Below are 17,891 nucleotides of genomic sequence, written 5' to 3'. Positions count from 1 at the left end.
GAGTTGTGATAGTGGGAAGTAATTGGGTCAAGTCTTTGAACAGATATATATTCATGCGTCTTAACATTTAAAATGGCAAGAGAGACATTTTAAGGGTGTGAGTGAGGGTGTGGCCAGGTGTTCTGAGAATTTTTTAGGTGACTTAATAATAATTTATGCAGCTAGAATGTTATTTGGAACAAGAACAATGTATCTTACTTACACAGACTGATTTCTAAACACATTTACTGTAGTTTAACAATAGGTTATTGTGGAGCTCTGTAATTGATTTGGAGCTCTGTTATACAATCAGACACCCCAATGATATAGAGCTCCTAGAAAAGGATGGAACTGTCCCTCTTATATAGGGGCACTTGTGAGGTTTGCTTATTGTAGAAGGTATTAATATGAAATGTAGCTCTTATTTGTGAAGGAGCCACTGAGAGGTAGCAGTTAATTTCGGATGCTAAGTTTGACAATGTGGCTGCCATGGGGAATGGTTTATGTTGACACTACCAAGGTGTTGGAAAAGGTAGATTTGCACAGGGAGGTTGCAGGTATGTACAGTTCTTATGAAAGAATGATCAGTTTGAGACAGGATCTGTGATGGAAAGGTCACAAGTGCCCAGCCATTATATTAGAGACCCCTTATCCACCCACTAATAAAATAAGTCATTTTTTGAGAATTCAAAGGAAAAGGGAATCAAATAGAAAGTTATGAAATGGAAGAAGAGAGGCATGGATGATGGGAAGAGATGGAAAGGACTCCAATGATTTTTTCTTTTCGTTTCTCACATTTACACACAATTGTATCTGCACAATGACTATTGTGTTTACCTACATCCCTCAAGCGTAGACTGTTAAAAAGTTAGTTGTTACTATAGCAACATAGACTTGTTCAAAAAGCCACGGAGGAACACTGGGAGGTAAGGTTAATGGGGGATCTGTAGCATTAGAGATAGTTATAAGGTCTCAAGTTTAGGGTGTCGTCTAAGAGTGCAACTTGAAAATGCTTTGACAAAACTGAAGGGACTGTACTCATAGCCTCCTAGCACCATAACAGCTATATTAAGCTGTAGTGTGGTACCTGTAGTGTCCCTTTGATATCATGATTTTAATGTCTTCAAATTCTAAGTAAATTAACAAACTAAACCCACATAAATAAAATGTAATTTCCCTGCATTTTATTGAATGAAAATTGATTTCAGATATACTTGCCCCTCATGCTAAACGATTTGTCCTGACGCACAAAATAATTTTAACTAGAAATACTGGGGTTCCTGCCTAGAGATTCTCTACTTCTGTCTCCTCTAACGGAGTGCGGTCAGTGTGTAGTGTATCTGGTGTGTGCATGCGTGCTGGCTGTATTTAGTGTGTGTGTCATGCCCTGGCTGTTTGTAATGTGTGGAGGGTTTTTGGCTGTGTGTGATGTGCACTGACTGTGTGGTATGAGTGGGGGGTTTGTTGGCTGTGTGTAATGTAGGTGTGGCGTGCGCTGGCTGTGTGTAATGTTTGTAATTGAGATGAAATGGTCTGGGAAGCTGGAAGCTTAACACTTAATTCTCTAGAAGTGACAAGTCCTAGGCTGAAATGGAAGATTCACGAGGGCCAGGCCTGTTGCCTTGTAATCTAAAGTGCAGGTGTAACATGGGCATAGCAAGAATAGAGGATGTAAGGCCAGCTCTGCTAATGGTAATCACTAGCAAAGCGGAGAATTGAAAGCATTTGTACGAAGGGTCTGGTCAGACTTCTCTATGGAAGAACTTCTAAACTTCTGCCCTGTTGTAATACTCGCATAATGAAGCTCCACCAGGGATCCAGGTTGTGCAGAGAATCAGGGCCGGTGCAAGGATTCTTGCCGCCCTAGGCAAGAATACATTTGGACGCCCCCCTTATGAACGCAGCTAAATTCCCTCAAAGGCTTATTCACTAAACTCTGAATTACACTAAAGAGACATTTAGGGAAAGAGGCACACTGAGTAGATATTAAAGGGAAACTATAGTGCCAGAAAAATAAACTTGTTATCCTGGCACTATAGCTTCCCCCTCCATCAAGCGCATCTCCCCTTGTGGTGCAGCAGGGGTTAAAACACCTCCTGTCACTTACCTGGGTCCAGCAGTCTTTTGTGCTGGCTTGGTTCCGCCTTCGCTCCTCATTGGCCACGCTTGCAGTGGTATTTCCGTGACTGGACGTCCCCGTGCATAGCCACTAGAGGAGTTAACCCTGAAAGGTAATTATTAAGGTTTCTTAAAAATTGCAATAATTACCTTTGCAGTGTCACTTACACAATTTCACTAATACACACTCTCTCACTGGCATACACACTTACACATTCTAACTAACTTACACACTCTAACACATACACATTCTCACTTACCTACACAGTGCCACTTGCACACTCTCACTAACACACACAGTGTCACCTACATACTCTCACCTGTACACACTCTCACTGGCATACACATTGTCAGTTACACACTCTAACACCACTCAGTGTCACTTGTACACTCTCCCTAACACATACTCACTAACAGTGTCACTTGCACGTTCTCACTAACACACACACCCAGAGTCACTTGCACACTCTCCCTAACACACACACACACACACACACACACACACAGTCACTTGCACACTCTCCTTAACACACACACACACACACAGAATCACTTGCACACTCTCCTTAACACACACACACACAGAATCACTTGCACACTCTCCTTAACACACGCAGAGTCACTTGCACACTCTCCTTAAAACACGCACACACACACAGAGTCACTTGCACACTCTCCTTAACACACACACAGAGTCACTTGCACACTCTCCTTAACACACACACAGAGTCACTTGCACACTCTCCTTAACACACACACAGAGTCACTTGCACACTCTCCTTAACACACACACAGAGTCACTTGCACACTCTCCTTAACACACACACAGAGTCACTTGCACACTCTCCTTAACACACACACAGAGTCACTTGCACACTCTCCTTAACACACACACACACACACACAGAGAGAGAGTAACTTGCACACTCTCCTTAACACACACACACACACACAGAGAGAGAGAGTAACTTGCACACTCTCCTTAACACACACACACACACACAGAGAGAGAGTAACTTGCACACTCTCCCTAACACACACACAGAGTCACTTGCACACTCTCCTTAACACACACACACACACACAGAGAGAGAGTAACTTGCACACTCTCCTTAACACACACACACACAGAGAGAGAGTAACTTGCACACTCTCCTTAACACACACACACACAGAGAGAGAGTAACTTGCACACTCTCCTTAACACACACACACACAGAGAGAGAGAGTAACTTGCACACTCTCCCTAACACACACACAGTCACTTGCACACTCTCCTTAACACACAATGTAACTTACACACTCTTTAACACACATACTGTCACTCAAACACAAACTTTACATAAAGTCACACTTTATTTACACACACAAACAAACCAATTTACACACTCCCCCATTTACAAACATGCACACAATAAGCAATCCCCCTTAACCATGCCATACCTGGGTACTGTGAAGAGAAGAGGTCTAGGCTGCAGGATCCAGGATGTTGCTCTTTCTCCTGGGGGAGCAGGAGAGCCGTGCACTGTGAGCACAGCCTGCTTCCTGCTCCCTTCACAGTGCCTCCGGTGTTCACAGGCTCCCCCTGCCTGCAGGAAGCACAGTGCTCTGCTCGGGGGATGGGGTTACAGCAAATCCTACTGCCCGAGAAGGTAATCGGCTGCAGAGGGAGCCCAGCAGGTGAGTGGCTGCGCTGGGGGGTGGCTAAGGAGCCGCTCACCCAGCACAGCATTCCCAGACAGCTACAGCAGGGCAGCCCACCGGGAAACCTCTCGGTTTGCGCCCCCTAGAGGCCGGCGCCCCAGGCGAATGCCTTATTCGCCTTAATGGTAGCGCCGGCCCTGCAGAGAATAGATGATTGCTATTTCGAGATTACTTGATTACCTCCTCTTGCTATATGGATTGTCTATGTGCTGCTTGTTTTTGAGGTCTACACTACAGTGTCCATTTTAGCACATTTTCAGATATCCCCTTCCAAGTTTAAATTACATTTGCTCAGTAATTGTACAAAACTTGATTCTGTTCCCAAAGATTTTTTTCTGTGATACTAATTACCAAGTTGCTGAAATCCTTGCTTGTTTCGCGGACCTGCTGATCTTCCTGACCTTTCTGAGCTCAAATTGAATTTGCGATTAGTCTTTGCTTTCCATTTATACTAACCTAGTCATAATCAGAACTTCATAGCTGCTAAAGTACGAATCCTGCTTTCTCCAACTTACATTAGTCAAGGTATGATGTGATACTTGATATACTTTTCATTGATATTCTGGTTACGCTCCTTAGAGCAGGTGGTAGTCAAATTATATTTAAAAAGGTACAAACATAATTCCTGAAACCTTTTGAATTCTGCTTGCCGTCCACTGCAGTTGCTTTCCAAATCCTATAATAATCCTCCCGGCATAACCACTATCTACAGCAGGGGTGCCCAAAAGGTAGATCCCCAGGTGTAGAACTACAACTCCCTTGATGCTTTGCATGCTTTTAGCATGTCTTTACAATGACAAAGCATCATGGAAGCTGTAGTTTTAAACCGTCTGGGGATCTACCTTTTGGGCAACCCTGATCTTCAGGAATCCATCCCTGCTTTTCCTCTGTTGGAAAAGAAGAATCCTATTTTTAAAGTCCAATAAAAAAAAATGTTTTTTTTTTTTTTTTCTGTGTTTTAGTTGTTGTGTTTTTTTTGCCATAGGTTAAATGTATTGCACTTACCACTTTACAAGGATAATACTACTCGTTACTGGGCACTTCATGGGCAGAAGCAGAAAAACAATGTCCTGTTATGTCATGAAATAGCTTTACTTATCTCAGATTCACTATGTTTAACCCTGTATCTAAACACTCTTAACCCTGTATCTAAACACTCAGACATGTGCTATGGACAGCTAACCTTCTTGATGCCATAAATACTCCTATACTGCTCTTTATCGAGTCCTATACAACACTAAATTTCCTTATTAAAGACCTCCACCATTCCACAGGAAATTGAATGTTAAATGCCTGGCATGGGAACAAGCTGCTGTGAATTTCATTTGTGGAAAATGAAATTTCAATTCCTTTTCATATTGGGGCTATTACAGTTAAAACAACAGCTGGGAACGCATGTTCTGTTCAAGTGATTAAACTCTGTGGCTTAAATCCTTTGAACATTGGTGCTGGAGGGGGAATGATGCCTCATCTCACATTTAGCGCAAATGACAAATGAAGAGAGAAGTGTTACCGAAGAGCCAGCAGCCATATACTCTTATATCAGCCTTTCTATTCTGAGCCTGGGCCTGTGACAGTTAATGACTTTAATACACACATTGCAAAAGAGATGAAACTCATGTTTTAAACATGTGTTATCACACCGAGACATTAAAGTGTACCTGTCATAGTACACACTACTCGTGTGTAGATTAGAGAGCATTCTATTTCATCTCTATATTGTGCTAAAAGAAATTATGTAATATGGCCCCTCCCCCACCTGTCAATTTGTCATCAAAATTAGACCTATAAGTCTAAACAGAAGATTGACTGAGAGAGCAAGAGAAACCACCCAATAGTACTCCTGCTCCCTTTTCTCACATTTGGAGTTAGCATGTTGTTGCCATTATGGAGCATGCAAAATCGGTGTCCAGAGAAGAGGGACATCAGTGGGGGGGGGGGGGGGGGGGGGGGTGAATGTGGCATACAGTGATGTGATTGCGTTATTAGCTCTGCGAAGAGGAAGCGGACCCACTCAGAAACCATCCAAAATACTGGCAGCTCAGTCTGGCGTGTTAATTAGGCAGACCAACTCACTGAGGGCACACTATGCAAGGAGCACTGATTCAGTGCTCACTGCAGGGTTTTAGTGCCCTGAGCACAGTGTGAATGCATCTAACAATCTATTCTTAGCAAAGCAAATCTTTGCTAAAAAAGTAATACCATAACCAAACATTGTAAAAGGAGACCTAAATTGATAGATACCGAAAAAGAGGTAATCTATCTCTTACCAAAAAAAAAAAAATAAGAGAATTCAAAATAAGATGAAAACTGCGCTCAGATCATCTTCTTCAATATAGGAAACAATTTCACTTTTGATACTTTCAAAGAGGCACCAATACGTTAATTACCTCACCGCCACCAGACTAATTTTCCTAATGTGCATGCGTGAAGAACGTCGGCGCATGCCTGGAAACAGTGTGTCGCAACTAGTTGATTTGTGCCCTCGCATTCACGGAATTGAATGCCAAAGTAAAAAGCAGTGCATGGCCAAGAATAAATCAGCAAATAGCCGCAAATGTAATAGACTGATAAGGAAGAAAAAAAGGTGACGGAAGGCGGGGTAGGAAGAGGTACGTATAACTTTGATTTTAATTAGGTTCCTGTCTAATTATGGATAGGGAGGAGCTACCCATTGTTGTGCTGCCATAGATATGGCCAGGAAAGAAAATTAATATAAAAAAAGTAATCAATAATATATATATTATATAGGTGCAGGAACATTTTATATATATATATATATATATATATATATATATATATATATATATATATATATATATATATATATATATATAATGCTGGTATGCCAGCCAATCACTTCCTTTTTTTTTTAAACTACTGATGGTGTGTAAACGGTCAGCAAGATATCTCCGAATACAGATATATTTTTTTATTCTCTGCCTTATTGACCTAATCAATCATGTCTGTTTCTGCTCACCATAGCTCCCTGTTGGTAAATAAAGTATTGTCACTCTAGTCAGCAGTGCCATTTCCTAGTTGAATGCATGTGCCCGGCTCGTTTTATTCTGTTATAATTATACCTGTGTTGTTCTTTTCCCTCCCAATGACATTGTTCTTTTTTCCTATACTGACACTGACTTGACAATTTAACCCTATGCTGCCAGACAAACAACTTAATTGCTATTTTTCCAAGAATGCCTGATTTATTTTTTTAAAGCAATTCCTGAAAAATTTAGTTTTGTCCCCAAATAATTTGTTAGTAAATGTTTGCCATTTCACTTGTATACCTCTTGATTACCAAGTAAAAAAAAACAAATGTAGCATCACGGAATGGGTATCAGAGCTTCTGTACGTCACCCACGGACATATGAGATTCTCAGAACTACTGTGTATGTGTTAGTTTAAGGCAAGTGGTGGTCAGTTACCAGTTGTTTGATATCTTGTAATTCTAATACCTCCATGTCAGAATCAGACTTACTGTATAGATGCAGGAATTGTATCAGAGTAGTTGTATGAAACGGTTGTGTAAGCAGAGAGATGGGTATGCAACATGGCACAGGCATAAAGAAAGCATGTGTCTTAGACCTTTGAGTGGGCAGTGTCTTCAAACCATTTTTTCATGATTGCAGATTTCCTATTTTTGTTTTGTTTTTATAGTGACCTAACAACATTCAGAGTCATTTGGAGTTTTTTATTTTTACATTGATGGTGAAAAGATAGCAAATTTCTATTTGTTTTTCTCCAATATAACAATTTCAGCAGGAAGGAGTCCTTGGTGGCTGTTACAAATGGTGGGAAGAGGATTCCCAAATCTCTGGGTTCTTACATAGAGCTATGAATACAAGTGTTACAGCTGATGATGTTTACCAGAAGAAAATCCAAGAGGAAAGAAAACTATAATGCCCTCCGTCACGAGAAATATTCAATAAAATTGTTATCTGTCAAACAATCCAAGAAACAAAAACTAGCACTGTGCATCCGAGAAAAGATGAAGAGGTTACTCCAAGGACCGATCGAGAAGATATCTGCAAATCATGAAAACCAGCTCTCTCCGGTGGAGATCGATGCAGATCTGTTCATGTGTGGCCTAAAAAGGAAATCCAATAGCTCTGATTTGCTTACCACTTGTGACCCCAAGGAGCAGTCAGAAAGCACTATGGAAGCAATTAAACTATGTGTTAAAGAAGCAGACTTGAGTTGGGAGTCAGGTCTCCAATTACCAACAAGCTCAGAGGAGCAAAACAGCAATGACATTTCAGGAGAAAATTCATCAGATGAGCAGAGCACTGAACTGTTTTCTCCATGTCAGAATAACGGCTTATCAGACAAACAGGACCTGTCCACCATTAGTATCACAATGAGTTGGAGAGAAATCACTGAACATAACAAGCTTCTTTGCCAGAATCATTCATTGGAGTCCAGTACTGAAAGCAGCTCATCAACAATTGATCGATCTGGGGATATAGTGGAATACATAATCAAGGAATTGCAAGGAATTAGTCGCATACAGGCAGAGATTGCAGAGTTACGGCAGCACCTTAGCTTAATAAAGGGTTCAGTGGATGAGGTGTCAATTTGTGTTGACTCTGTCCTTAATGAGATTGAAGGTTTGCAGGTTGGGTATGAACCATCAGCCAAAAGCTTAATGGGTTCTTCAAATATGGCATCTTTTAAGGATTCTCAGACTGAAGAGACTGTTTTATGCTTCTATGGCATTTCTGAGCAGGAGAATGAAAATACATTGGAAGTCATTCATTGTTTCTTATCCGATCATCATTGTTTTAATGGCATTCAAAGCCAAGAATACATAAAAGATGCCTACAGGTTGGGACCTACTGCAAGTACCTTGTTAGGACCCAGGCCCACAGTGGTTACTCTTTTTCACCCTTACCACAGAGACTTTATTTTAAAAAAGTCTGTGTGCTTTCAAAGTTCTGGTGTACGCATTGTTCCTTTTGACAATGATCACACACAAAATCGACATAGAGCAAATTCTCTCTCTGTGCTTCAGCATGGCTTAAGGGAAAATCGTTGGAGCTCTTTAAGCCTAGACAAGGAAATCGTAAAAACTGATGATTCTGGTGGTGAACGTAAAAAGGAATCATTCCGTATCCGGTATCAGAATACAACTGAGGCTCCATGTTTAGGAGAGGAGTTTCTTTTTGCACAAAAATGCACTTTGGCTAAAACATGTAGCTTAACCACAGAACTTGAAGCATCTGGAGGGGAAATAAATCAGGTTAAAGAAAATTGTGAGCAGTCAATGGAGAAAAGCGTGAGTCATCTTTGTATTCGTCTTGACTCTCAAGAATCTCAAAAAAACCTACATTTTACCAATCAACCTTCATCTGGTGAGAAAACAACTTGTAAGTGCTCAAGACTGTTAACCCGCACCAACCACCTGAATGCCTCTTCAGAGTCAGCTTCTGAAGCAGAGATTGCAATAAAGAGGTGCTGCTCCATTATTGATGAGCATGATGTGGGATGCAAAGTAGATAGTGATCTCATTTCCTGCGATTCTAGGGTACAGTTCCGCAGTACAGAAAAAATAAATGTAATTATAAAAGATCCTTCAGGAAGCTTTACGTCAGTGAGCTTTGATGACACAGTAGATAAACGTGCCGATGGGACTGTAGCAGAAACCTTAAAGGAGGTGGTCCATATAGACCTAGATGGCCAAGATAAAACCAGTCATGTTTTTAGAGATTTCTTGGATCAGCCAGATGAGAATATTGACATAGTAGACATTAAGTTTTATGCTAATAAATTAGGTAAAGCACTAAATCATTTCAGGTCTGCTTTGAAGGTGGTTTTTCACAAGCTAGAAAGTCCAGAAGCCTTTATGGAGACCAAGGAAAGTGGTTTTCCAGCTCATGAGTATGACAGCATACATAGACTTAACAGCGTTGGTAGTGGCCACTTTAATGACAGCATACCTACACATTCAAGTCGGAGTAACAGCTATAGCTCAAGCTCAAATCTAAAAGAAGATGCATATTTTGTACTCAACGGAGTCCCCTCTTTGCCTCACGAGTCCTCTATTCCATCTTTGATCCTGTCACCAGATGTAAACATTAATTCTATGCAACCCCTGACAGCCTGCGAGCAGAACCTTGACTGCCCTGAGCAAACAGACGGCATAAAGGAAGGAAAACATTTGAGACTTGATCAAGTATGTGTGGAGACGATATACCTGAATAAGTGCATCAACAACTTCAAAAATGTACTAAAAGAGAAAAAGAAAATGCAGAGAAAGCTTTTGAAGGACATTGTTCAGGAAACCTTTTGGATTTCTGCTGAAGAAATGAGTTCAGGTACATTTAGTAACATATTAAAAGACTATTGTTTGTTAGGAGAGGTGAAACAGTGACATTTCTATTCATTTTATTAACATTTTCTATGTAATATTAATGTGCTGTTAATGTGCATATTGAAAGAGCTTGACCTCCTTACTGATTAGCTCAGAATGCCTGAATTAAACAGTTCCTTTAATAGGCCTATTATTAAAGGACTAGATAGTGTTTGAAATCTGCCAGTTTTGATAACCTGGATTCCCTGTGGTTTACTCTTAATATTCCAAACTTGCATTCTTCCATGCAGCGAATGTTTTATTTTAAAGAGAAGGGTATAATTGTGCTATTAATTCCAGTTGTGACTTGCCTTGCTCGTGGCATTAGGAAATAAATGGAACCATAATTTTTATTACATTCGGTATAATTCTCCATTTTATGAATAAAAGTATAAACAATAGCTTATTGGTGAAGCAAAGTATTCTCTGAGAAAGTGTTTATCCTGAAAACCTCCACTTTTGTTTGGGTTCGTGATTAAAGAACCCATGATTTGATTATCGTCATTATTTGTTAAAATAAATGTAAACATTTCAACTATATAAATAGCAAGGCTCAACGCTAAAAGTATTGGTAGATGAAGAAGAGATCAGAGATATTGGTGTGGATAAGTGTGAGTAGTACCTTGATGTATCCTCTGGTTATATATGGAACGAAAAGAGGATCATATAGTGTTTTGCCAAATGCAATGTGCATGAAAAAATAGATACTTACATTAGGTGGCACTGTAAACTTCCTCCAATTTGAGCAATATAATCATCACTTAAGGATGTATAGTATGTTTCTTGGTCCAAATGGATGATTAAAAATATGAAACAAAAGCAGAAATAGACACTTTATAGTGCAATAGGTTAGGAGCATATGATCCTTATAGATAAACAGATGGGTTTGCACTCACATGTAATGGAGCCTTCTATATGGCTCCTTTAGGTATAGTGGAGTGGTATATTCCCCACTCTAGGATACAATTTGTGGTGCAATGTCTTATCCGTGTTATATATAAGAAGATTAAAAACAAAATATAGTGCACACTGTATGTGAAATGAATGAAATGCAATTCCACTTACTAGATTCAGAACAAAATAGGCTTTTGAGTGCACCAAATTGGAGCAAGTTTATAGCTTCAGCTCCTGTAAGTATATCTTTTTCCTTGCACATACCATTTGGCAAAACATACTACACTAAATTGTTCTCTTCTTTTTGTTCCATATATAAGCCAAAGACACATGAATGTGCTACTCCCACAGCTCCACACCAATAATTTGAACTATGTTAATGTCCAAATGTACATAAACTATGATAAAATGTATACAATAGTAAACTCACAACACCCTGCCAGAAAATATGTGTATTCGACAAAAGTGGATTCTGCTAGGACATTTATCTTTGTCCTAAAAAACAATTTAGAAATATAGAAGAAAAAAGTGTAGATACATCCAGCAATAAAGAAACACAAATAAAACACAGTAGTGTAACAAGGGTTTAATTTTTTTTTTTATATACATGTTAAACTATTGTGTTATTTGCTTTAGGACTAGCTGGGTTCATTTCACTCTGCCTTCACTTCTAAGGACCTCATCAGTGTTCAAAGACTATACATTATCACAGTGGTGCTAGAGGGTATTATTCCGTATGACTCATCTTCTTTGCTTGGGGTATCTCAAAAAAGTGAAATTATTTAAAATGTTCGATCATTCTCTGCATTTACAAAATAATGTCATTTGTTCTACAAACCATCTTCATCATCAGTGTAAGAGGTCAAGAACATGGAATCTTGGTTTTAAGTCCTTTGAGTTCATTTATGATCATTACAATAAAAATCATCCGTTTATGAGAATTAAAATGCATTATGGGTAGTAACTAATGCAGCAAATAAATATCACAAAAATTAAAATACTTTTTTTCTTTTGGCTTTGGTGAAGCCATGTTTAGTTATTTAACCCGCTTGGGGGGGGGGGGGGGTTGTTTGGGTCTGGACAGTTAGCCTGCTTGAAGATTGAGTGGGTCGGTGTCTGAACACATTACCTGTACCAGTCGGTGACATACATTGGCAGATGTCACTGGTGTCATTCAGTTTTTATTTCATTTTGTTTCAATTGTATTAATTTCAGACAGACCTAAAAAGTCAATGAGTGTGGGTATATGAAGAAAACGAGGAAAGACCTAATCATAGTGTCAAAGATCATAAAAATAGATGAAGGTGCTACTCCTACACAGACTGACTGTCTGTCTTTACAATTTCCTGAGGAGGTCTCGATCTATACTCTCTCCCTTGGTAAACTCATCAGCTCCTTTGGCTTCCAATATCACTTCTATGCGGATGACATGCAAATCTATCTGTCCTCCCATGATCTCTCCCCGCCTTTTTTGACTAGTGTCTCTGACTGCCTTTCTGCAATTTCCAACTGGATGCCTGCTCACTTCCTTAAACTTAACTTGTCCAAAACAGAACTTCTGGTCTTTCCTCCCTCAAGTGTTGCTACTCCCATCTCTGTGTCCCTCCACGTTAATGGTGCTACCATCAGCTCCACCATGCAGGCTTGCTGCCTGTCCGCCCGCACCTCCCATGCCTCACCTCTCTGTCAGTCCCTTCATTGGCTTCCTGTAAGATATAGGGCTAAATATAACATTCTGGTTCTTGCTTTCAAAAAATCTCTACATAATGCTACTCCCACCTTATACACCTCCCTAATACACAAATATGTCCCATCTCCTGAAGACCTACGTCTAACCACTCTTCGTACTCCGACCTCTGATGCTCACCTTCAAGATTTCTCTAGGGCTGCACCGTTCCTGTGGAACTCCCTTCCCTTCTCTGTTAGACGCTCACCCAGTCTCCACTCCTTCAAAAAATAATAAAAAAACTCACTTTTTCACAAAAGCATATCAATTAATCTGTTAATGGCTCCAAAAAAAACCCACACAAAGTCTTCATTGAATACTATTCTACCAATCTACTTCCCTACTACTTCTCTTACCTTTTGTGTCACTTTATCCCACTCCCTCTAGCATGTAAGCCCATAGAGCAGGGCCCTCAACCCTTCTGTTTCTTTGCGTCAAACTTGTCTGGTTACAATTACATGTTTGTTAGTCCACCCATTGTAAAGCGCTACGGAATTTGTTGGTGGTATATAAATATAATAATATGTAATATTACCGGTAAAGCCTAACCAAATGACTTGTCCCCAGAGTTGCATTGTAATTGTTTCGTTATAAAGCCAGCCAGTCACAATGCAGGAGAAGAACGCTCGATTTGGTACTTTGCTTCTTTGTGATGTAAGGGGTTAAGCTGGTACAACCTATTGAGGTCCTGTGTTTGGAGAGAGCCTAAAAACTCTGCATCTGGCTTTTGTTCATTTCGAAGAGTGTTTATAGCAGGTTGAGCCATACTTGTGTGATGCAGATAATTGTTTGTGTTAATTATATTAGATTACTGTTAGATTATTTGTTTATTTTACATAGATTTCTGTTTGTGTTGTGTGTTTTGTTTTTAAGAACAGTTTTGTAACGTTGCAAACTTGAATTGTTCCTGGTTTTCTTGGTTGTGCCTTAATAAACCCCTGATTCAATGTATTCAAATAGCTAAATTGCACAAATAAATTAAACTACTATCAAATACATATTGTAAACTACAGCTTTCATCAAACATCCCAGCCTTTTTTGTTGTTGTTTGTTTTTTGTTCCAGAGAGACAAATCGACCTGTTTGTGCCTGTGAGTACTGAGTACTGTTTCCATAATTTCTCAAGCTGTTTTTGAGTCAATCTGGTTCTTTTTCAGAAAACCTACAGCTTGGTTCCTCTGATACCTCTTGGCTAGTGTAAAAATGATGCCTGCAGACTATTTGTGCAATAACCACTACAATGAGTGGTTATGGTGACTAGAGTGCCCCTCTAACAGCAGCGCAGTGTCCTTTTACCAAAATCTTAGGTATTGTATTGGACTATAATGGCCACGATTGAAAGAAAAAAAATCATAATTTCAAAAAGAAAAGCTAGAAGACTTCTAAATTGAAACCAAAAAGGAACCCTTTGAGGGGACATGAAGGTGAAAACGTTGAGGCTGTAAGTGCCACTTACTCTAAATCTTCAACTGAATTACCCGTAATTAGCAATTACTTTAAACCAAGAATGTATTTTGTGAAATGAATGGAAAGAAAGGCTTCTAGAAATGTTTCAAAATACATTCATTATGGAGCAGGCGATGGAAAATGACCCGCTGATTAAGAAAAGATTCTTGCCAGCTTTTGAAATAACCTTTTCTCCACACTGCCTCTGGGTCTGAAATGGCTTAACATGAACAAGAAGGGTAATTTCAATCCCAGCATCTGTGTTCCCATTAACCTTCCTACCGTGGGAAGAAGAATCACACTTTTTAGAAAACAAATGAGAATACTTTTGCAGAAAAGTTGATTTCTGAACCGTACTTAAAGCTAACCTTTTCACTTGTTGGGCCTTTAATTCTGTTTTGCAAAGACCCCACAGGCAGAAATCTGCTGTATGGTGACGCTTTGGGTGAGGGGAGGTAATGTACTTACCTAAAGTTCATCCTCCATGTTACGACCATTGTCCTTCAATATTGCTACTGTCGCACAGACTTGGGAGTATATAATGTAAGTCTGTAGACGATGTCATTAGTCTGGGTTCCTCCAGAGATATTCTTTCACAAGTGCACAGCAGTGCCTCTGTGAAAGTAGATACCCATTTCATTTGTTACTTTTTTCAAGTAACCGTTAAACATTAATCAATATTCAGATTTTACCCTAGGTTGCCATTTTCAATCCACACTATGTATTTTGTAAAGCTTTTGAAGGCACTTGAAGGTTTACTATAACCAAAAAGCAGTGTTAATCCCCTCCTCCACCTACCCCCATATTTTAGTCAGATCAACCCTTCCTAAAGAAAGAAAGAAGACATCTATAATGTTCTCCCTGTAGCCTGGTCCTCCTCATTAAGTCACTTCCCCTAGCTGCTGGGTAGGGGGATTTATTTTGAGCTGAGGGGAGGACATCAGCATTGGCTGCCTGATTTTGGCATGCTGTGCTTGCTGGCGTCAGACACCAAATATGCAAATAATTAATCAGGCTGGGATTCTTGTTCCAGGCTTGGTAATGGCGCCCTAACAATACTACCTGAGGTGGAGTTACACCTCCGGCAGCAGAGGGGCTAAACTCGATGTGTGCAAAGTTTCGTAGTGAAATGTGATACCATTTTTGAAACCAAGAATCTAATATTAAGTTTTAGATGGTTGGAAAACTTGTCTTCCAGGTACCTATGCCACATTTGATCTTCCTCTGGAATAGAAACCAGATATCTTTACTCCGCTAACCAGGTCTGATACATGACTGCACTCATTGGCTAACATGGCTCAACTGACACTTTCAGCCATTGAGCACAGCAGGCTGTAGTGGTTATAGTGTTTGGAATGTAGACTGTGCCCTGTGCAATCACCGATGGATTTAATGCCAACAAAAATCCCCACAAAATTCAGTTAGTGTAGCAATCAAAACAAATCTCTGTATCCTGTCATGTAAAAATACATCCTCTTAGAGAAGAAAAAATAAATACATTAATAAAAAAACGTGACAATTAATTCCATCTTCTTAGAATATAGCAGTCACAGCAGTTAGATTGAAAATTGGCAAGTTTAGCACCAAATATTAAACCGCACATGAGCGACAAAATCTAACATGTTTCATGCTCACTTTACCTGAGGCATATTACGGCTATATTTATGCATTAAAAAAAGAACCCTTCAGACCTCCACCATTCACGATGAATAAAGATGATAGAATGAATCTAGGGTTTCCAACATTCGTTTCAAAATCACTACAAATCATAGCACTGGTTATTATGCTAGTAAAGTATCCTTTTAATTCATTTTCTCAAGTTTTGTTTGTGAATGTGCAGCATGCAATAAGCTCCACCTCATTTCCCACTGACATCATACCAGGAAGTCTCCCTTATTTGCAGGAGCTGTGTTCCATGCCTGGCTCAGTGCACATCATTGCACCTGCAAGTGAAGGAAACGGACTTGTATGGTGTGAAAGGAAAGTGTACCTGCTCACACTGCTCAAATACTCCGACAATTCAGTGAAGAATGTGGATTTCTTCCTCTAGATGGTATCAGTTTGAAGGTTGCTGGAGATGAAAAATTGTATAGGAAGGCAAGTTTCCAGGGAAAAAATCCTTTCAGTTATCTCTGTTTTAACCTATAGTGGTTGTGGTTCTTGGAGTTCTCCTTTAAGGGGGTTTACTTTCTATCCCATGGTGGATTGCAGAATTTACATTTTTGTGTGGCTTGATACACTAATAGAATTACAAGTGCTGCAGGGCACTTTAGATTCTTGCAATGTAAAACCTGCATTGCCACTCTTCACTACAACATTTATAGCAGTAGGTTGCCTATGTTTATATGTTAGCAGCAGATTAATGATTATGGGCTTGTTTCCATGGTTCTCAGTAAAATGTAGTGTTAAGGCACTAAAAATACTGACAGCAGGTGGGCAATTACACCTCAGAAATACAGACAAATATCCTTGGTCAACACCATGCATAATATCTACACGTTACGTCCGTCCATCTGCGTTGATTCTGGCAACTGCTTAGCCTTTTAGGTTTTTTTTGCACCTTACACATATGTGAGTAAAAGGTGCATATTACAATTAATTGCCAAAGCAACTCCACCATGACACAAAAAAAGCTTGATCAAAAGAAGCTTATTTTTCCTATGATAGTCTGAACAAGTTGTCCTGGGTGTTTGCATAAATCTGACTTGCCAGATTTCACAGGTATTTATTGAAAATTACATGCATGCATCTATCTGTTAGAGCAGGAGTGGGGAACCTTTTTTATGCCAAGGTCCATTTGGGTATTTATAACATCATTCATGGGCCATAAAGTTCTGACTTTTCAGCTTCTTCCTCGCGGTGAGGTCACCTCGCTCTTTAATTCCCTCGGACTTTTACAAACCGTCTGAGGTGAAAAATAATTTAAATGCCATTAGGGCTATTGAATTTAGAGTACCTTCTGCGGTGGTCTTGGCAAGGCCATACCAAATTAGTTTGGGGGCCTTATACAGCCGCAGGGCCGGACGTTCCCCACGCCTGTGTTAAAGGAACATTTAGCATTAGGAACACATACATGTATTCCTAACACTATAATGTTCTCCTGATTTTATATTAAACGGCCCCCTAAATTAAAATTGAAAAAAAGTTTAGAATTAAGGTTTTTACTTACCTTTTCTCCAGCGCCGAGACTCACTGGTTGCTGCCGCCCTCGTGCAATGTCATCCTATAGAAGCCATCCTATAGACGTTGCTTCCATGGCTTCTCGTCCAATACAAGGATTGTTATATAGAAACATTTGGGACAAGAATTACATGCACAGTGAGCGCCACAATCTTCCAGTCAAATAATGCACTAAATAAAGTAATTATTGAGGGCCAAGCTACTTGACAAAAAACCCTGGTGTAATTATAAACCTGCATCCCAGAAAACCAGCAGTTTGCCAGTATTTTGTTATGGAGTTTGGGCTAAAGCAGGGTTGCTAGAATAACCTAGAATTAATTACAAACCGAAAGCAGTTTGGTACTAGTTTTCCTTCTTTTATTGTGAAAGTCAGGTTTTTATTTGGTAGCGTTCATCGGCAGTAGATTTGATATATACTGTGATAATGAATACGATTATTTTCCTTTCTCTTTCGATCAGCCTGATTGGATTTGTTTTGTTGTTTCTCCATATA

General features: G+C 39.6%; 1 protein-coding gene across 8 annotated transcripts in view; it reads left to right on the top strand.

Moving 5' to 3' along the window:
• Positions 1 to 17,891, top strand: part of UNC13B (unc-13 homolog B) — a 463,085-nt gene that overhangs the window by 279,068 nt on the left and 166,126 nt on the right. For 2 of the 8 annotated variants that reach the window (XM_063453768.1, XM_063453766.1), the window contains exon 2: positions 7,564 to 10,118. The exons of 5 other annotated variants lie outside the window; for them this stretch is intronic. In XM_063453768.1, the coding sequence (XP_063309838.1) occupies positions 7,661 to 10,118 (2,458 nt within the window). In that variant the 5' untranslated portion in view covers positions 7,564 to 7,660. The remainder of the gene's footprint in view (positions 1 to 7,563; positions 10,119 to 17,891) is intronic. One more of the 8 variants, XM_063453767.1, reaches the window with a different exon arrangement.

Source organism: Pelobates fuscus, chromosome 5 (assembly GCF_036172605.1).
Source record: "Pelobates fuscus isolate aPelFus1 chromosome 5, aPelFus1.pri, whole genome shotgun sequence".
NCBI lineage: Eukaryota > Metazoa > Chordata > Amphibia > Anura > Pelobatidae > Pelobates > Pelobates fuscus.
Note: the sequence above shows the minus strand (reverse complement) of the source record. Positions and strands in the feature narration are given on the sequence as shown.